The 22191-nt window shown below is 45.9% G+C and overlaps 1 protein-coding gene across 1 annotated transcript; it reads right to left on the bottom strand.

Moving 5' to 3' along the window:
• Nucleotides 1-7760: 7760 nt before the first annotated feature.
• On the bottom strand, nt 7761-21709 carry mfng (MFNG O-fucosylpeptide 3-beta-N-acetylglucosaminyltransferase). The gene is made up of 8 exons (XM_010904840.5): nt 20854-21709; nt 14546-14591; nt 14317-14419; nt 13639-13792; nt 11180-11265; nt 10912-11077; nt 9410-9495; nt 7761-8536 (listed from the first exon to the last, which is right to left on the bottom strand). The coding sequence occupies exons 1-8, from the start codon at nt 21286-21288 to the stop codon at nt 8485-8487; spliced, it is 1128 nt and encodes a 375-aa protein (XP_010903142.1). The 5' UTR covers nt 21289-21709; the 3' UTR covers nt 7761-8484.
• Between the last annotated feature and the right edge of the window lie 482 nt (nt 21710-22191).

The following is a 22191-nucleotide window of genomic DNA, read 5'->3' as shown; positions in this document are numbered from 1 at the left end:
CACACACGCAGCGTTCACGTTCCCTCCTTCCTCTGTCCGGTTCTTGAGATGATAATAGGAACGTTGGAATTGTCCCGGGGAATTTGATTTTCTTTAATCTGTACCGGACCTGTCCCATCAGGCCAGATTAAGGGGAGACATAAGAGGAGAGGAGAGTGGTCCCTGATAGAGTTTCTGTGATCCAACCCTCCCCCCCGCCCCCCGTGTCAAGGCTCGGTCGGCTGGTCCTCCAGAACTTCTCAGCCCCCTCTGGTGCTTCAAAGGTGTTTTGGGTGCACAGCGATGACATCACCGCTGGGGGTGCACGGGCGCCATGGTAACTATGTGAGTCACTTAGTTCGCCTCCTTTTGATGTTCTCTGTTCTCGGGGCATGTCTGATCAGATCTCTCTGTCGCAATCGCTGGTCACTTTGCTTCTTCATTCTCTTCTAATTTCTCTCTCACTCTCTCTTCTCATTTCTCTCTCTCTACTCATTTCTCTCTCTCTCTCTCTCTCTCTTTCTCTCTCACTCACTCTGCTTCTTTTCCTCTCCCCACACCTCTGTTTGTGTATTCCTCTGATTCCCTTTATCCTTCACCCCAGATTTCCTCACCCTCCTCACTCCAGCTCCTCGTCCATCTTCCTCATTCTCCCCTTCTCTCCCTCCTAAAATCCATCCGAGAGAGAAGTCCCAAGCAAAACCAGCATCAGTCACTAAGGTTATCGCTCATTGACTGGTAGGGGATTGCATCCCTCAGACGTTTCCGTGTTGGTACAGAATGTCCTATTCTTCGCGTGTAGCAACCGCAGTTTGATAACGCGTGGCACTGGATTGATTGAGAGGGTACTGCTCCCTGACGGTGGACAGTGATATCACGGCCTCCAAGCTTTCTGGAAGAAGGTGTTCTTATTTGATTTTTTTCCGGCAAAAGCAGGGGAAAAATAAGAAGCGGGAGATCTCACCATCTGTCTCAGAGAAATGCATTTTTTTTTCTCGCCACACTTCTTCCCTGGCATCTCTTTCTTGTTCGTATCTCCTCGGCTCATTACTTAATTCTCTCTCCCAGCTCGCCTTCCTCCAATCTAGCACACACAATTAGTGCCGCACGTTTTTGCAGCAAGCCAATGCTGTAAATATGCACACAGTCCTTGCGTGAATATATTCATGCACAGTGCATTTTGTAGTACATCTTAAATAGCAGTTTGTGAGACGGGGGTGAGAAAGAGGGGGAGGGAGGGGGAGGGAGGAGGTGGGAGGAGGTGATATTAACACAGCAATACCGTTCTGCTGGGCTGTCCGGACTCGTGGCAGTAATGAGGGCTGTTGAGTTTCAACCTAATCGGAAAAGCAATACACATACACACACACAAACGCACACAACCCAATAAAGCAGTGTTAGTGTGGCGAGCGCTGAACTCCGCGGCAGTCTCTAAAAGGACACTCCATCTCCCTTAGCGCGCACACACATCTTTGTTGCTCTAGCTAGATGTTACTCTGGCCGACAGACACACACACGCACGCACATACACTTTTGAAAACAAAACATTGTTTTGGAATGGAACATTATGTCCATCATTCAATTACTTTCTTCACGCTGAATCAATGGTTCTTCTTGCTACACTCCCCTCTTCGTCTCTAACTTTTCCTCTCCCTCTCTCCCCCAACCCCCCCCTCTTTCTCTCCTCTCTTATCCTGTCCTGTCTCAGGGAATGAGCAGATGAATATTGGTTAAGTTTCCGATTTTGTTTGTGCTTCACCTGTTGCAATTACTTCAATGGCGACAGGTTACCTCATGATGCAGTATTTAGCTGGTACTGTCTCAGTGTTTGATTCATTCTGTGTGGGTCTGTGTGATATCAATGTTTCAAATGTGTCAATGTTTCACTTGGCAGAAGATTAGAAAGTGCAGCTCCGCTTCCACCTAATTTTGTGGGCACTGCGCAGCGTCTGTCTTCTCTTAAGAAACAGGTCTGCCTATGATGGCCTAGTCACAGTGGTCAGGTATTCTGTCACTGTTCAAGGCAAGGCAATATTCTAGTTTGTTTTGTTTCCAGGGTGGACTCCTTCTAGTGTGTCAAATATGACTCTGTTAGCTTTTTCTATGATTTGTTCGGTCTGTCTTGCTTTTATTTGGGCTTTGGGGTGTCTGGTTGGATTTCCAAACCGAGCTCCTAGTCCAGCTGGCTTAGCGGGCGCTGCTCTTGGTTCATGTCTCTGTTGATTAGGGATTTCCTTTGGGAGGTTTGAAAATCTCTTTCCTTCGTGTGGGTGTAGAATGCAACTGCCCCTCTCTGGGTTTTCACAACGAGTGTTGTACATGCCTTACTCTCCATGCATTATTTGTGGTATGGCAATGGACTCAGGGGACACTTCGACGGGATTCAGGCTTCGCCATTTTCTCGTCCTCCTTCTCCGCCGTGGCGGACCGCGCCAGCCACATGTGCGTCGCCATGGCAACCTCTCCGCTTGACAGAGCTCTGGGTGGCCAGGTTTGCGTGTGGCTTTGTTGAGCTCCTCATCCTGGACTAAATTGTCTAGTTAAAGTATTTTGCCAATTAGTTTCTCTGTCTGAGGAAACACACCTGCGGTGAATAAATTATTCTTTATTATGGGCAGTGCTTTCAATCAGCATGTTCTTGCGGCACATCTCTCTCACTGTCTTTCTGTCTCCCTTTACCTCACACTCTACCTTTCTTCTCTTCCATTCTCTATCCCTGTAGCTCCTCTCTCCTTATCTCTCTTCCTGCCAGCTCCAGCAGTTATTCTTCCCATATTCCCACTGTGTGTTTTTACTGTTGTTCCTTATTACCCATTCTTCTCTATACAACAGTTTAGGCGTGAAATTGTCTGGAGCAATATATGTTTGTCAGGGTCAGTGGACGCCCCAAATACCAGCTGCCCCACCCCCTACCCCACGCAAATAAACATGAACACATACGTCCGCTCAGCCGCAGAATGTAGAAAGGTCCAGACACAGTTCTTAAATGGCGTTCGCTGAGACCCAGGGCAAAGTGTGACTGTGTGTGTGTGTGTGTGTGTGTGTGTGAGACTATTCTCTCCCAGACTTCCTTTTATAATCCTGTGTAGCAGTTTTATGAGACAGACAGGAGATGAGACTACAGCACTGGGGGCAAATGACACACACACACACACACACACACACAGCAAAAGAGTAAACGCTACACTCCAGCTATCACAGTCTTGGTCCATTTCATCCCTGCTGTGAACCGCTGTCATATGGCACACACACACACTCATACATACACAAACACAGTAAAAACTGTCTTTCCCACACACACACACACACTCATATATACACACAGTAAAAACTGTCTTTCTCACACAGACACACACTCATATATACACACAGTAAAAACTGTCTTTCTCACACACACACACACTCATATATACACACAGTAAAAACTGTCTTTCTCACACACACACACACACACACACACACAGACCTGGCTTAGTTTCATGTCATGTAATAAACACGCGGATAGTACAGACCTAAAATCTAGCTGGTTAAAATCCAAGAGCCAACAAGATAAAGGATGCTCTGCCCTGAAGCCAGGCTTAACGGGGGACCGCAGAGGCCCTGGCCAGGGACGCTATTTACATTTCAAACTGGAGGAAACACCTACGGAACAGGACAAATCCCCCAGCAAATGATCACACGACACCCATATGCTATAGTCACAACTCTGTCTCACTGACTCACACACACACACACACACATCGTATGCTGCCAAGCCACCCGTGAGAGCAGAGAGACATATTGATCTGGAGTAGCATGAGTCACATGGTGGAGGGTTAGCCTGGTAACACACACATTCATACACTTACTCGTGCACACACAGGCCGTCGATCGCAATCGCCAATCTGATGTGACCTTTCAACGATCCCCTGAACCCCTCTCAGCGCTGTGCTGTGGCCCAGCGAATCACGTCTTTCCTTCCTGGCTCCGATCTAATCCCCGGTTTCCGAGGTGGCTCAGGGCACCGTAAACGATCACATCATGGGTGGAGCAACGAGCGTATGCCCACTGTGTCCAATGGGCTGGTGTTCTGGAGTTCTATTATGGAATGTGCTTGGGTTCTGGAGTTCTGTTATGGAATATGCTGGGGTTCTGGAGTTCTGTTATGGAATGTGCTTGGGTTCTGGAGTTCTATTATGGAATATGCTGGGGTTCTGGAGTTCTGTTATGGAATGTGCTGGGGTTCTGGAGTTCTGTTATGGAATGTGCTGGGATTCTGGAGTTCTATTGTGGAATGTGCTGGAGATCTATTATGGAATGTGTTTGGGTTCTAGAGTTCTATTATGGAATATGCTGGGGTTCTGGAGTTCTATTATGGAATGTGCTGGGATTCTGGAGTTCTATTGTGGAATGTGCTGGAGATCTATTATGGAATGAGCAGTAGTTCTGAAGTACTATTAAGCTCAAGTGTTTACAGGGGCCACAACCAGACCAGAGTAGTTATGCTTTCACAGTTTGTTCATTGGAGAGGAGTAAAAGGTAAAGTATGGTTATTCCTATTGCTGCACAATCATAGTACATTTCCTTTTCCTTTTTTATTTGCATTATGTATCCCTACAATGTGGAAGCATTGTCAAATCTTTTAAAAAGGCCTTCACCCCTGTTTTGACTACAGTATATTTAGAGATGCGCAATGATGACAGTCTGAATTATTAATGCAAGGAGAATAAAACTTTTACGCAGGAACCCGTATGCAGCCAGTCCAGTGGTCCAGGCAGCTGGAGCTCAAGTCAACCGCTGAATTGCCTGCAATTCACACCTCCCATGTACACGGCGATTATAATTCTCAGTGGTCTGCTCCTCTTTCCTGCCAAACAATCCATCCTTTGTTCATTGAGCTAGGCGGTGGAAACCAATTACAGCGCCGCGTAATCCAGTGCTGTTTTGGCGATCGGAGGCGGTCACTCAGCTTGCTTCGGGGGTGTCGCTTCTCTTGACCTCTGGGACGTTTTCCTGGGCTACGATCACAGAGTGAGTCAGTAGAGTTTGCACATCCGTTTGTTGAGGCCCCCTTCATTTCAGCAGAGGAACGCACCCGTTCGGTGGATGATGCCTACCGAGCTGCATCTTCAACTGGTCCTTGGGGCTTAACATCTCCCTCTTCAACTGGACCCTGGGGCTTAACACCTCCCTCTTCAACTGGACCCTGGGGCTTAACATCTCCCTCTTCAACTGGACCCTGGGGCTTAACACCTCCCTCTTCAACTGGATCCTGGGGCTTAACACCTCCCTCTTCAACTGGATCCTTAACACCTCCCTCTGCAACTGGATCCTTAACACCTCCCTCTGCAACTGGACCATGGGGCTTAACACCTCCCTCTGCAACTGGACCATGGGGCTTAAACACCTCCCCCTTCAACTAGACCCTGGGACTGAAGACCTCCCTCCTCAATTGGGTCCCAGACTTCATGACAGGCCTCCCCAGGAAGTGACAAAACGTCTGCTACGCCCCGCCTCATTCAGGACGGGGCCTTCAATGGTGCGATCTATGTCCCAGCCAGGACTCCTGTTCACCCACACAAATCCATCATCAGGTTTTCTGACAACCACGTGAAGGCCAAACTGTTCAGATACCTAAACACATTAAGATCCAGGCCCAGACAGACTAAAGAGGGAGTTTATGAAGAGGGAGTTAAGAAACCCTGTATCTTCAACTGGAAAAGGAGGCCAGGATAGCTACGCTGAGGAAGAGAGGAGAGTCGGACGATGAAGGAGATAACAGAGCCACGGAGGAGCTGAAGGCTGTGAACAATTTCTGCCAAACAACAAGGCCGCCACGGGAAAGAGCCAAGTGCACAGTGCTCAGTTTCACGAGCGCGGACAGTTTCACGTGATCGAACACATGGGTGTCTTTCGGTGGAATTTCAGCGTCTGGTGGGAAGCTGCAGAAAGCATTTCAGCATACCTCTGTGATTCTGGACCCTCACACTTAAAACGCTTGGATCATCGTCTCATCCGAAGGTCTGAGCGCTGTTCCTTGCAGTGGAGACGACAGACGTCTCTTTTGTTCCAGACCTGTATTTGTATCAAGACTTGGTGCTCTAACATGCTGTCAAGGTGTCACCCTGTGAGCCATTCTTACCCTTCCACAGCATATATACCTCTTTCTCCCATTCCCTCCTTCCATACGTCTTTCTCCCATTCCCTCCTTCCACACCTCTACCTCCCATTCCCTCCCTCCATACCTCTACCTCCTATTCCCTCCCTCCATACCTCTACCTCCTATTCCCTCCTTCCATACCTCTACCTCCCATTCCCTCCCTCCATACCTCTACCTCCTATTCCCTCCCTCCATACCTCTACCTCCTATTCCCTCCCTCCATACCTCTACCTCCCATTCCCTCCTTCCATACCTCTACCTCCTCTTCCCTCCCTCCATACCTCTACCTCCCATACCTCTACCTCCCATTCCCTCCTTCTATACCTCTACCTTCTATTCCCTCCTTCCCGATCTCCCCCTTTCCTCGCCCAACCTACCTCTTACCTGACAACCCTCTTTCCCCTCCCAAACCCCTCTCCCCCGTCAACCTCCTTCCCCTCCCCACCTCCCCACCTCCGCTTCACCTCCCGACTGTTCCTCCCATTATTTTAAATGACCAAATGAAGTTGAATAAATTATGAATGTTTCATCTTAAATGTATTTTCCTGATGGAAAAAGTGAATGGGGTCTTCGAGCTAAATTACTGATGTTTTGAATAAAATGTGAAAGAGAAGAAGATATGTATCTCAATTAGAATGGAGCCCTGTTCCACGTAATACAGCGCCATTTTAAAATGTACTGGACATTGGCTGTCGGCAGACATTGGCTGAGTTCATACAGGCAGGCCAATCAAGATATTTTCCCACTAATCACAATCAGATCTGTTCACATCAGCTCTCTTTCAGAGGCAAAACACCAATTACTAAATAAAATATCCGTCCGGGGTCCTTTGTATACAAAGTATATTTCTTGATCCACCCACATTTATATTCTCCGACCTAACAATCATTCTGGTGCTGCATATTCATTCTGGTGAAGCAGTTCAACTGTCTCGTCGACATGAGGGATGAGACATTTCTCCAATGTAAGAAGGCGCGATGTCCTGATGCAATGCTTCGCTGTGAGATCAATTTGCACGTCGTAGCACACCGCTTGCAAATTTCACGCTGTGCGTTTACGGATCACGGTTCACCTTTGTGGTTCGCATGCTGTGAATATTAAGATATTACGGCAGCATTCACAAACATGGAGGCACTGTTCTAGCTCCTTAGGCTTTCCCTGGGTTAAAAAGCCTAGCAACGCTGGTGTACACAGCAGTAGCCACACTTCGTGCTACGATTACGTCATCTTTTTAGTCATGTGGCCGGAATCTCACTACAGTCACAAAGTCTTTAAAAACCTGTTGCTAAAACCACTAAGTTTTTAACAGAAACGTCCTTTATATGTGTCTGTCAGGGCCATTCTTATACTGTAGGTTCATGATTTTTTTTGGAAAGAACCAAGGTAAACCACAGCTTCTGCAGGCCACAGCCTGGTTAAGGAAAAGTTAAAGGAAGCCGCAGACAGAAGCAGTGGCGATTAATGCTTCTCCCTCGCTTTCCCTTGCTTTTCGTTACAGGTACCGTCACCATGACTCCCGATTCGCTCCACAACACAACAGAGGCGGGTCATAACAGCAGAGATTAAAAATGTTTTAAACCAATTAAAATATATGTACATATTACCGGTTCAGAAAATGCATGAACACACAATTGTAGAAAAGTCAAAAATAAATCCATTTATATTTTGGTATTTGTTAAACAAATATACACACCTTCAAAATAAATTATATTAAAGTGCACTCTTGATAACAAGTGCTCTGGAGCCAGGTGGTAGCACATAAGACACAGTAAGACACTGTAGTGGAATTTTAATTTCGTTGGTGGCGGCATGAAACAATCTGATTTAAAGCCTTCATAAGCACTCCTCAGCACTGGTAAAACGACCCTTGTTCCAGCAAAACCGTCTGCCAATATCATAAACATCATAAAACATCATAAAAGGCTACAGCCACCCAGGCTATGGTCTGTTCACACTGCTGCCATCTGGTAGACGCTACTGGAGCATCGGGGCACGCACTTCCAGACTCACAAACAGTTTTTACTCACAGGCCATAAGACTCCTCAACCAGCCTATTGATCACATGAACACTTCATATGCTCTGGTCATTTTCTATGTACCTTCAATATACATTAGCATACTTAATGTATCCATTTATAGGCACTACAACACTATAATATTTAAGATTTCTATTTTGGTGCACTTGAAAAATAAATGACTTTGAGTAATAACAAACAGTCCAGTGAGGCTGCATAAAACCAGAGTGCTTATCTTCCACAATGCAACAAAATTGTTTAAATCACTGTTTTAACCGTCACAGTTCTGTACACAGTGATTGACACTCTTCCGGCCCAGGTGCTTCTGGGAGTTGGAGTCCGTGGGTGAGTTTAGGGACACCAGCTGGTTAATGGGTAAAGTATACAGTGGACCGTCTTAAACCTGTGAAAGAGAAACACAAAACTCAATGAGGGCTAATACCTACATCTAATCTAATACCTACATTCAACCATGGTGTCAGAAACTCGCTTTGCAACGCAATTTTACTAAGCCCAAAATGAGATGGTTCTCCAGTAAAGAGAGCTGCACCATTCAAGGTAGGTAGGACGTTGAGCCTGAGGGCGACTAGTGTTCAATTATATCTGATATGACAGCCACACACAGTGGCTAATGGACATGGTCAGGTGTCATGATAGGTGGAGAAGGGCATACACACTTTCACACACGCACGCACAACACCCTCTGTAGATGGTCTGCTGTGAGGTAGTTATAGGTGGAAATAGGGCACAAACACAACAACCTCCTGTACATGGTCTGCTGTGAGGTAGTTATAGGTGGAAATAGGGCACAAACACAACACCCTCTGTAGATGGTCTGCTGTGAGGTAGTTAAAGATGGAAATAGGGCACAAACACAACACCCTCTGTAGATGGTCTGCTGTGAGGTAGTTATAGGTGGAAATAGGGCACAAACACAACAACCTCCTGTACATGGTCTGTTGAGAGAGGAGCAGGAAATGAGTGGAGGGAGAAACCCAGAAGCTATTTAGGAGTTGTTGTTCAACTCGGGGACATAATGCTTTTCTCTTAAAAGCAAAACAGGGTGAGACAGAAGAAGGATACACTGTTTGGAAACATTGGGAAAGAAAGTATGGTTATTAACATGACATACAGCAACATAGGCGCCATCCCTTTTTGTGACTCGTCACCCTCTATGAGTACAGGTCGTGCCTCCCTCTTGATTCTGGGTCCTGTCAATGTTTCCTCCTGACCAGGATAACAGACTGACGGGGAGCAGAGTTGTTGTGGAACTAACCTGGACGGATCATCCTCCTTGGAGAAGATCCCCTTCAGCGCAACGCTGTTCATCTTGTTCTCAAACAAGCCGTAGCTAAGTGTTACCTGGAAGAGAAATCCACAATACGTGAGGAAGGACACGCGCCATGCGCGTGTAATTTCCGATTACTTTCGGAAATGTCCTGCTTTCGTCGTAACTCACGGCAACACGTTGTACGCGTAGTGTGGCAGTAGTGTAAGGAGCGTTCAGTATGTGGCCCTGGTGAGTGTGTGTCAAGGTCCTATGACTCACATGTTCCATGGAACCGGAACCTCATGGAACCGGACAGAGGCCAGATCAGGGTGGCCCCAAAATGTTTCGGCGTGTAGTAGATGTACAGGAAATGTGTGACCCAATAATATTAGAGGAATTCAACATTTAAAGCTGAAATTTAAATGGATAACTCCAAATATGTTTATGTGCAACCTAAACCAGTGACTATTGGTATTATATATTATTTCTGTCAGTTTTCAGATATAATAATTATTTTATCAAACGTGCTCTGTTGGAACCAGATGAATGAATTTAATAAGTAACAATAGTATACACTTGTGTTTTAGCTATCAAAGATAGCTGTTCTCCGGGGATTTGAGATCGCAAGAGCCATGCAGAAAGGCTGAGGAAAAAGCAAGAAGAGAGTGTTTCTAAAACTATCTCTCTTGTTACAACCCAGGTGGATTTGGGGGATGTTTTACAAGCACATAGCTACATTATCAGTTGACATGACAATCTATGCCTTCCTGTGTAGTTTCTGATTAAAGCATTAACCAAGCCTTAGGAACTAATGCATTACATATGGTCATGGAAACACAAAACAGAGAGACATGTATGTAAATAGACCAGCAGCTACTAAAACCATTCAAATGACATCACATTAGCCAAATCCAGAACATGTCGTGGGATTTGTACCATGCATAGGATTTTCATCTGAATGGTTTTACTACATTATGAAGGCTCACTGAATGGGTAGTAAATAAACACAGGACATTTTTTGGTTCCTTCAGCCCAGACCATGTAAATACACAATAGCAACGCCGCAGTGCTCCCGCGAAAGAATCGCCCCCCAAAACAGAATCCGTCTCCATTTAGGCTGTTGTCACGTGTGTATTTCTAACTATTATCAGGCTTGTAAGGATGTCAACCCCAATTTCTTCTCACTGTCACCAGTCAGTCACGGCATGAAAGCACCTGTAACTCCCAACACAAGTTTTCTTTGCTCTTTCCCCGGGAGCTGTGAATACCTTTTAAGGCGCGGCTGTACCTGCGGTCGCGTTTCGTTAAGTTGCCCGACCATGAAGCATTTTGAGGGGAGAATAAAAGCCCCCGCTGCTACAACGCAGCACGGAGGAGCTCGACGGAGTCCCGATCCGGCCCAGCGCTGACTTATTTCAGATGGCTTTTTGAAATGGCAGGCTTTCAAGGGGGTTTCTCTGAAGACGGGGCCTGGGGGGGGCGGCAGGCGGAACCCGTCCGTGGCTCACCTGTAGAGGGATGTTCCTGGGAGGCAACAGGAGCAGGTTCTCCAGGTGCGAGTGGAACATTGAACTGTGGACCATGGACACGCCCAGCCGCCTCTCCACGATGAAACCGACGGTGCAGTCGTCGGGCAAACGGATCACCGCTGATGTCTGCTCAAACCTCGGACCACTGGAGGTGGGGGGGGGGGGGTACTGTAGATAAGTACACTAAGAGTCGCTCTCTTTTAAACAGAGATCACTACACACACACACACACACACACACTCCTCACCTGGCCCATGGAGCCATCTTGTCAGCAAGTCTGCGGCTGATACAGAAACCAGCTCCTCCGGTGGCGAACCAGAACTGGACCTCTTTCTGGAAAACAACGGGAACAATGAACTCCGGCGCTGCACCTCTGCCTGAATCGATCGGCATGTTGACATGGAGACGAAAAGGCGGAGGACACTGCCCGCACCGGCGCACAAACTGAATCTGGAACTCGGTTTTTCTAACGCATCAAGCTCGTGAGATCATTTGATCCCTTCACTGATGGATGTTATCAGTGCACTCCGTGACTAACTTTACCTTGAGTCATGTTGAGTGTATGTGCTACTTTTAGACGTCCGTAAAAGTCAACCATTTTATGTTGTTTAGGATTTGTCCCGCAAGTCAGGTAGTGTGAAATTTGTCGAGACAACGGTTGTCATGGAGTGGTTGTTGTGTATCGTTTTTTTGGTGACAGCAGCTTCAATCACAACAGGTGACGGGAGCATCATTCTCCCAAGGTCCTCTCCTCCTCACTCTCAGAATCCTCTGTCTCATCCCACCTTTCCTTCCCTCATCCCCCTCTCCAATCCTCTAATTCTATTCTCATCCTCCTCCGATCCTCCACTTCTCCTCTCCTACTGTCATCCCCCTCTCAGATCCTCCTCTCCTCCCCCCACCACACACACAGTTCCGACCTTGTGTTTCCTTCCTCAGGGGGAAAATGTGGCCTCTTCTTGTCAACAATAAATCTACTCTAACCAGAGAGGAGGAGAGATGGAAGGAGGGGAATCAGACAGATAAAATAGATATATATATATAGGGAGGATTAATAGAGAGAGAAGGTGTGGATGACAGACGGAAAGGGGATGACAGCCCGAGGGAAAGGAGGTGACAGTCAGAGGTAAAGGTGATGACAGTCAGGGGGAAAGGGGATGACAGTCGGGGGGGAAAGGGATGACAGTGAGGGGGAAAAGGGATGACAGTCACAGGGAAAGGGGAAGACAGTCACAGGGAAAGGGGATGACAGTCACAGGGAAAGGGGATGACAGTCACAGGGAAAGGGGATGACAGTCACAGGGAAAGGGGATGACAGTCGGGGGAAAGGGGATGACAGTCACAGGGAAAGGGGATGAAAGTCACGGGGAAAGGAGATGACAGTCAAGGGGAAAGGGGATGAGAGTCAGAGCAAATGGGGGTGACAGTCAGAACAAAAAGGATGACAGTCTGGGGGAAAAGGATGACAGTCAGAGCGAGTCAGAAGACGACTGGATTACAGTGTTTGCTGAATGACTCAGACATATTATATGGAAGAGAGGGATGGGTGAAAGGGTGGAAAGAATGGAGGGAAGAAAAGAAAGATGGTGATATAGGGCTTATTTACATTACGAGAGAGAGAATACAACTTTAGAGAGACTTCTTACTTTGCATTATAATTTGAATTTACACCACAGACATCCTAAGCAGGACTGTGTTCGTCCATCAAGGGAAAATAAAGCAAAACAGAAAGAAGAATAAGAAGGCACAGAGCAAATAGTAGAAAACAAGAGTATAGAGGGGAAATTAGGACAGAGGAGCGATGAAGATAATAGGAGATGAGGAGAATAATGGAAATGGAGGTGGAAAAGGAAGATGAAGAGACAGAGAAGGAGGGTTGAAGGAAGCTGAAGAAAGAGAGAGAAGCAGAATAGAGCATTGATGAATAAAGAGATAGAGAGGCAGAATAGAGCATTGATGAAGAAAGATAGAGGCAGAATAGAGCATTGATAAAGAAAGATAGAGGCAGAATAGAGCATTGATAAAGAAAGAGATAGAGAGGCAGAATAGAGCATTGATGAAGAAAGATAGAGGCAGAATAGAGCATTGATAAAGAAAGAGATATAGAGGCAGAATAGAGCATTGATGAAGAAAGCAATAGCAGAGGATAGAGAAGTGATGAAGATAAATATAGAAGAGGTTACAAGAGAGATGAAGAAAGAAGAGAAAGGCTTTGGAAGGCACTCTCCGGAACGAAGACATACTTAGGCTGAATACACTAATTAATCTTACCGTAAATAGGATATCACACCACCCCCACACACACACAAGACACTCCCCCTCAATCCCCAGAGGCGTCTTTGAGATGTTGGCTTGATGAGATGTCCCTTTGATCAATAACCAATAACATACTAATCACCAATTGACCCTCTGGTTAGAAAAACTCTGGATGGATGATTGATTTATCACTCATTCCTGATGTGGTAAAACACAAATGACTGGTTAACCAATAATACGCCGCTTGGCCAAGTAAGCTTGAAGTTTAGGATTCACAACGAAAACATGTTGGCCTCAAAGGGTCAGCCAAGGTTGGTGGACTCTTCATCAGGAAAGGCATGACAAAGGCACTGTCCAATGGCCACAGCATCCTGCTACTGACATCAAAAGCACTGTATTTAGTGGAACATAGCTTCTCATAGTACCACACGGCGCATTGTGGGAGTGTACCGTCTTGTTGCCCTCCAGGAGCTCGTTGGCCTTGATGGGGTGGTCGAGGCTAGGCTTGCCCACATAAACGTCACTGTCCCGGGGGAAGGAAGACAGCAGAGAGAGGAGTGCTCCAGGGTTCACGTAGTTATCGTCGTCCACGTGGCACAGCCACCTGCAGGATGGAATGCGTAATATGAACTGTAATGTGTAATATGAACTGTAATGTGTAATATCAACTGTAATGTGTAATATCAACTCTGATGTGGAATATTAACTGTAATGTGTAATATCAACTCTAATGTGGAATATTAACTGTAATGTGTACTATCAACTATAATGTGTAATATCAACTGTAATGTGTAATATTAACTGTAATGTGGAATATTAACTGTAATGTGTAATATCAACTGTAATGTGTAATATCAACTGGAGGAACAACACAGGGCGTCTAGATCGCAACACCACCCAAAGACTAAAGAAAATAAATAATGTATAGGATGATTAGTTCCAAGTCGATCAATTTTAATGACGTTTTCTGCAATTGTCAAGTTGGTAGCGTTAACACACCTGATTCATACATTCAACTGCTTGTCGTGAACGTGTAATATCAACTGTAATGTGTAATATTGACTGCAACGTGTAATATTGACATTATAGCATAATTGATTGAGTTTTCTATTTTGACAGTGTACCTACTTCTTGTCAGAGGCAATGAAGTGGTCGTATTCAGCAGCCATCTTGCAAGACAGGGCTTGGTGACTGTGGTCAGACGGGCAGCCTGTCACGATCAAGTTGTAACCTGAACACAAAAGCACCCGATGGGGAATTATTTCAGTCCAACAACTGTCGCCAGGTTTATATCCCCAGGCAAACGAACTACAACGGCAGTGTGTCCTGTCATTTCATTGGTGGAGGGATGGCCTACCACGGGAGCTGACGTCTTCATCCTCTGAGTCGGTAAAGATGAAGGTCTAGAAAGGAACCGAAAGGAGGAGAGAAATACACAACTGATTAACCCACAGTTGCTAGTGAGACCTGACCTGAGACACAGCTAGGACTGGTGGGCTGTTTAGGGGAAGTGTTATGAGCTAAAATGAGTCTCTCTCACACACACACACACACACATCTTTGACTTTCTGTCCTAGTGGAGACCTAGCCCTGACCCAGATATCCTAGTTCCCCTTTACCTAGCCCTAACCCCTTACCCTAGGGAACCCAGATAACTAAACTTTAATGCCTAAAGCTAACCTAGCCCTACAGCCTAACCCTAAAGCTAACCTAGCCCTACAGCCTAAACCTAAATCTAACCTGTAACGCCTAACACCAAAACATGTCCAAAAGTTTTTCCCTAAACTTCCGTCGTTATTCACATTTTCCCTAGTGGGAGACTGCCAAAAACTCTGGATACATAAATGTGGGTCACACACACACACACACACACACACAGCTGAGAATATTTCTTTTAATAACAGTTTGCACAACGTTAACTCACACCCAAACAAACAAACAGGTAGGTGGAAGGCAGCGCCACCGATTTTTCCCCCTCTTCCTAACGACCGGCTGACCCGCTTCGACATTGATTCAGGCACAAGGGTCCAGCCAGTGAAGCTGGCTACATTAAAATGGTGGAAGGCCTCAAAGGTGATGTCCACGAGACAATAACAGCAGGCTGTTTTTCTAACGGGACCTCCGTCCATATCTGGAGGTCTACAGTTCGGTAGCCATTGCAAGACGACGGTCCACTACTGGCCTCTACTGGTCACTGCCAGAAACAACAGCAACCAAGGCAATTACATGGAGTCCTCCCACTATAACACAACCGACTCGAAATCGGCAGAATCTTCTACCGGAAGCGGCGGTGAGGGGTGCAAGACAAGGAAAGGGGGTGCTGGGTTGCGGTGGGGGTAAACGGTTGAGAGGTTTAAAAAAAAAAAAAGTGCCATATATGAGTGTCTGGCATCCTCTCATCTGACGGAGAGAAAGATAAAAGGTGCGCGTGCGCGTGTGAGCGTGCATGTGCCTGAGCTCGTCTGCGTGCGCGTGGTCGATTCCAACCTCCTAAGCGTTATCAAACCATTACAGTCCAGCTATAACTCGTCCTGAGATGGGAGTGGACGCCGTGTCCCCAACGGCACACTACCCCCCGTTTCAGTGCCCCTCCTCTCGTCTGGGGCCCCACCGTCTAAAGGAGCACACTAACCAGGGAACGGGGCCGCCGTTTGGGCCTCGGACAGAAGAGCCTCTGGGTGGTTTAAACAGTGTTTTACGGCGGTAATTCACCACTCTGCCACTGTGGATAACATAATGGTGGACCTGTTCTCCTCCTCTCCATCTCCTCCGCTCCCTCTCTCCCTCTCTCCCTCTCTCCCTCTCTCCCTCTGCCTCTCTTCCTCTCCCTTCAATTCAAATAGCGTTTCATTCGTATCCCCATGAACTAACCAAAGGCCACAGCGTCTCTTCCAGTATTCTAATCAAATACGTGATGGGAATCGTTGCCTGCACATTTACGCCGTACAGAAGCTAACACGGCACGGCGGTATCACGCTGGGGTTAAGTTTACGGTTAGGTTGAGTATTAAGGGCAGTCTTAGAATTGGGGTTAGGTTTAGGAATTAAGGGGTTAGGTTCGGGGTAAGGGTCAAAGGTTGGGGGGGGGGGGGAGTGCCCTTGGCATTAACCTAAATGATTGCCTTAATTGCTTCAGACCAGCACGTATAAAACAGCCCCATCAGCCAAGTTGTGAAAACTCAAAGACACAATCAAGAGTGTCCCCCATCCTTTCTCCCTAAATCTCCACTTCAGCCTTTTTATGGGTCTCTTCCAACCCCCCCACCACCCCACCACCCAACCCGCCTGCCCCCTGTGGGTATTCTTCTTCTTCTCCTTCACATCCCTCCGTTTCTGTTCTTCGCCCAGAGGAGGAGTAATTGCATTCACCGATCGATGGCCCGCTGATGAAGCCCAACAGGCGGCCCTTTGGCCACGGACCCAGAGGGCCGCTGTCATCACTTCCCACACGGGCGTTCGTAATTCAGCAAACTGCCGCCACGTCACGGCTTCGTAATGGCCACTGTCAGGCGGCAGCTTCATTCGGCCCCCGGGCTAAAGGGGCTGGAGTGCCAAGGTGGCTGGACGGGAGGTGGCATCGGTTTCGCCAGCCAGACGTGGCGGGAGAAGGGGTTGACCTGACTGGGCATGGGAAGACAACGAGACAGCGAAAGAGAGAGAGTTCATGAGGGCTGAAAAGCGAACAGATAAATCCCCACTGCTGAATTCTGTATTGTGTCGTTTCAACACACACACACACACACACACACACATAATGCTTCCACAGGATGGCGTGTGCGTGTTTTATCTTTGCCAGTAGGAAGCCACATTCGCAGAGTGTCTATCGCAACAATGGTGAAACGGAAACTGATCTGAGAAGAAGGAAGTCTATAAAGAGAGAACTGTATGTGTGGGTGTGTGTGGGTGTCTGTGTGTTTGAGCGAGGGTGCTCAAGCCTTCTGGCCTGCCTGCCTGCCTGCGTGTGAGTGCTCGGGTGCAGAGAAACGCTGCTTCAACAACAGTGACAACAATATTGAATAGCCAAAATCTCCTCAAAATCTCAAGCTCTCCGTGAAATGAAAATAACCAAGACTATGAACAATTTTTTCTAGATTGTTTCCATGACCCCAGAACAGTCAAAGAGGAACAACATTTCCTCTGAGCTTAGTTTCCGTTCTCACTTTTAGCTGCTAGGTTCACTCTGAAGAGAGATGAGAGAACAAGATTATTGTTTCACTTTGCGAAACACGTACAGCACTCAACTCACATACTAAGAGAAGAAAGCAACTAGTCACCATGTCCATTTGAATCAATGGCTCAAGAGAAACTGGAAAGGCAAATAACATTAACATTGATGACTCCATTGTACATTACGAAAATGTTTTATAAAACTCATTTAGCTGAAAAAAGTAAAACAGGGGTCATATATTCAGTGCTTCTGAATCAATTGCTGGGGGGGAACGCAAAAGTCAGAAGACATTTAAATGACCCAAAGGACAGCATCGGTGACATTTGCAAATGTTTAGGAGAGAATTGGCCCTCTCCAAATTGTGCTTAATACTTAGAGGTATAGGGCCTTAAGCTGTCAATGAAGACAGTTTTCTAACTTTGATGATGGTGATTGTCCCCTACGCAAGAAAAGAGTCTGGTAAGAGCCTCATAATCTTGGAATCTTGATAGTAAATCACAGATAGGAGGCCTTCTGAACACAGATGTTATATTTCAAAAACCTTTTCAAACTTTTGGATGAATTAAAAACATAAAACCCCCATCATTTATATTTGGTTATTCACTCCTTAGGCAACTCCTTGGCATCGTACAACCAGCAGAAATGCAGAGAAAGGGATGTTGCGGACATTTTAGGTGGCTAAATGCTCGTGGGAAAATGTGCTGTAACGAGCCACTGCAAGGTGAAGCAGATAGGACCAGTTAAGGCAGGAACTGACCGGTCTGAACGTCTGACGGCCGCTCATTTGCTTGCTGGTGGTTCGATTTGGCGACCCGCTGCCATGACTTGGTCGAGCAGCTAACCAACACTCCCGCGGATTCATGTAAAACCTTTCCACCCGCCCAGTGGAAACCAGCCAGTCGGAGGGCACCAGTGAGAAGACGGTGGGACGCAATTTAAATGGCGACCGTAGTTGTAAGTGCGCAGTGTCACAGCTGAATCTGTGGAAGTACCACACACAAAACAAGAGAGTGCAAGGCTCTTTCACAGTCCTCTTCACATAAGCCTCACCGTGAGTGAGACAGTGAAACTCAAAGAGCCACTCTCTCGACTCAGACAGTCGATCCAAAACCAGACCCTGTTCCCAGCCAGATCACCCTGAGGGCCTGCGGTCGGGCAGCTTCATTAGACAGCACCCGCAGAGCACCAGTCTCAACGTCAACAGTGAAGAGGCGACCCTGGGATGCTGGCCTTCTAGGCAGAGTTGCAAAGGCGAAGCCATATCTCCGACTGGCCAGTAAAAAGAAAAGACTAAGATGGCCAAAAGAACACAGACTCTGGACAGAGGAAGAACTCTGCCTAGAAGGCCAGCATCCCGGAGTCGCCTCTTCACTGTTGACTTTGAGACTGGTGTTTTATTTAATGCAGCTGTCAGTTGAGGACACATGAGGCGTCTGTTTCTTAAACTGGACACTCAAATGTATTTGTCCTCTTACATCATTTGTGCACCGGGGCCTCCCACTCCTCTATCTATTCTGGTTAGAGACAGTTTGCGCTGTTCTGTGAAGGGAGAAGTACACAACCTTGTATGAGATCTTCAGTTTCTTGGCAATTTCTCACATGGAATGGCTTTCATTTCTCAGAAAAAGAATAGACTGACGAGTTTCAGAAGAAAGTTATTTGTTTCTGGAGATATTGAGCCTATAACCGAACCCGCAATTACTGATGCTTTAAATACTCAACTAGTCTAAAGGACAGTTTTATTGCTTCTTTAATCCAACACAACAGTTTTCAGCTGTGCTAACATGATTGCGAAAGGATTTTCTAATGATCACATAATCTTTTAAAATGCTAAATCTGGATTAGCAAACACAACGTGCCATTGGAACACAGGAGTGATGGTTGCTTATAATGGGCCTCTGTACGTCTATGTAGATATTCCATTAAAATCAGCCGTTTCCAGCTACAATAGTCATTTACAACATGACCAATGTCTACACTGCATTTCTCATCGAAAATAAAGTTATTTTAATGGAGAATTTTTTTTATTTCGAAAACAAAGCAACCCCGAACTTTTGAACTGTAGTGTAAACCTCAGAATCAATCAATCAATCAAAAGCAGTTGCCACAAAGTGCTTTACAGAGAAACCCGGCCTTAAACCCCAAGGAGCAAACAACAGTAGTGTTGAATTTCAGTGGCTAGGAAAAACTCCCTAAGAAGGTCGAATTTTAGGAAGAAACCTAGAGAGGACCCAGGCTCAGAGGGGTGACCAGTCCTCTTCTGGCTGTGCCGGGTGAGATATTAAGAGTCCAATTGGAATAATAAATACATTTCTCTGGGCTAAATCCAGAGTCTATTTGATTTTAGACTAGGTCAGAAGTATGACCAGGTGGACAGCAACAGGCCCCCCAAACCAGGTAATCCGCAGGTGTGGACCAGGACCTCATCTCCTCCTAAAATTTAAAACTGGAGGAGACTGAGAAAAGTTAGTAGTGCATTCCTCATATCCCCCAGCACAATAATATAGCAGCGTAACACCTTGGAACTGAGACGGAGGGGTCCGGTGACACTGTGGCCCTACCCGGGGGAGGCCCCGGACAGGGCCCAACAGGCAGGAAATCAATCCACCCACAATCAGTTGAACAATTAAGCTGGTGTTCTGTATTTTACATTTGTCAACTACTAAAATCAGACTTGAAGAAGGCCACATGTCAAGCAGTTTGCTGTGGAACACCTTGTCGCCTGGCACTTTCTACTGTGAAAAACTACCATTACTTAAAAAATGATGTGTTGCCTTATGGGATTCCACATTCCCTCATTAAGGCTACAGCAGACTTACTAGACGGGGCCACTGGAGGATCTAATTATTCCCCTACACCTGATTTTCACAACCTCAGCTTTGGGACGCTTAGGCAAATGGCTGAGGAGCGTGAAAGCACAAATGGGAGGCAGAAGGCCAAGAGGATCGTTTGGGATTTGTGCCGGAGTGTGAAAGCAGAGAAGTAGGAAGTGCTGGTCTGTTTGATAAAGGACATGACAGGTCAAAACAGGAAGAGAATCAGCTGAGTTGAATTTGCTTATGGGTACATTTAGTGTTTCTCAATCATTGAGGCCAGTCATGGGAGCAGTGAAATAACTGCAACAACCATTAACGTCTACTTACTATTTTACTACCATATAATAGCAACTGATCTACCATGTAATAATAACTGATCTACCATGTAATAACAACTGATCTACCATGTAATAACAACTGACCTGCCATGTAAAACCTACTTACCTACCATTTAATAAATAATGAACAGTGTATTGCTCGGAACACATTACGAGTGAGACAGTAAGATGGAGATTTTATACTTAAAAAAATGTTTGACATGATTGTTGATTGTTGAAGCCCTTTATTTGCTCAAGAATTAAGTAGACTATAAGGTTGCATTTCAAAACACTTTGAAATCCACATCAATCACTTTGACGAACGGTGGAACTCTCAAGCACAATCATTAATCATTCACACTCACGTGCTCCTTGGTCTTGGAGATCCAGGTCTCGAGGAGAAGATAGAGGCGCGTGTTGTGAAACCTCCTGGTGGTCTTCACTGCCAGGAAGATGTCCGTTAGCTTCAGTGGCGATGGAGTGACAACAATCCGGTCCCTCTGTTCAAAACTCATCCAAGATCTGTATCTCTTTCGCTCTATCTCTGCTTTTAAGCCAACCAACGTGAGGTTTATTAAAGAGATAGCGGTGCGGTGAGCTGGCTTAGCCGGAATTGATGCCTCCTTCGCTGGAGAGTGCGGTCCCCCTTGATTCCAGTGCTGGGGGATTCCTTCGGACATATCATGAATAAAATGTAGTTTATGACGTTTTCGCGTCCTTAGCTGAAAGTCCACGAATAGGATGATAGAGAATGTTAAGATGAAAACGGGTAATATCCGAAGTAGCCTCTTCTTTTGCATGATCAGTTGGTGAAAAGTTGTGTTATTTCATTTGAAGAAGCCAAAACTTGCCTCGGATCCGGTGCGCATTTTGTTTAGACGGGTTGAAAACATCAGCTTCCTTCAATAATTGTTTTAGACGTAACTTCGTAATCTTCCTGTGATGACACGCGCCTTTCGTTGACAATTGTGACAATGCCCCAGGTGGCTCTTTATTTTATAGCCTACTTTTTTGTTAATAGTTTGACAATTTAAGATATTAAATATTGATGTTCGTTATGATATTCTAACGTTAAATATCCACGTCGAAGTTGTAAATCTTTATTCACACCATTCCGTAGCCAAGAGACCCATCGTAATCTCCATAACCAGATTTTTCAATGAATCATTATCTTTAACGAGCTCATTTACAAGTCCGTCTGTAAATGTCTGTTAGGCTATATCTTACCTGTCAAAAAATCTTTCTGGAGTGTCAGTGGAACGGATGAGATCGCTCAGCCACACAGTGGCTATGCACTGCTATGACACCTCCGCCTTCTTCCTTCCTAAAACCAATTGGCATCCGTAATTTGCGTGCGTAATTTGAATTACACACTTATTGTAATTATAATATATAACTATGAAAAGTTAACAATATTTAACGTTTTTATTTAAAAGAAATGTTAGCAACTTTACATTTCATCCGATAATATTACATTGCATTCAATTAAATAATCAGCATCCGTGAACTATGACGCACATTTGAAGAATCCGCCACAGAAAACGATATTATGAAACCGACAAGCCCATTTCCAACAGCTCTTTACGCTGCAGGTCCATCATAACTAAATGTGCAAACATTTTTTTATCAACAAAGAACAAGATTGTTTCCCAAATGGCACCCTATTTCCCACATAATGCTCTATGCTACTTTTGACCATGATC

This window comes from Esox lucius, chromosome 9 (assembly GCF_011004845.1).
Source record: "Esox lucius isolate fEsoLuc1 chromosome 9, fEsoLuc1.pri, whole genome shotgun sequence".
NCBI classification, from domain to species: domain Eukaryota; kingdom Metazoa; phylum Chordata; class Actinopteri; order Esociformes; family Esocidae; genus Esox; species Esox lucius.
Note: the sequence above shows the minus strand (reverse complement) of the source record. Positions and strands in the feature narration are given on the sequence as shown.

Excerpts from the sequence above, each read along its gene's own strand:
- mfng (XM_010904840.5), bottom strand. The coding sequence starts at position 21,288 with ATGCAAAAGAAGAGGCTACTTCGGATATTACCCGTTTTCATCTTAACA. Across the intron at positions 14,592-20,853 it reads TCTCCAAGACCAAGGAGCAC|ACCTTCATCTTTACCGACTC; the intron begins GTGAGTGTGAAT and ends GTTCCTTTCTAG. Across the intron at positions 8,537-9,409 it reads AAGGAGGATGATCCGTCCAG|GTTTAAGACGGTCCACTGTA; the intron begins GTTAGTTCCACA and ends TCTCTTTCACAG.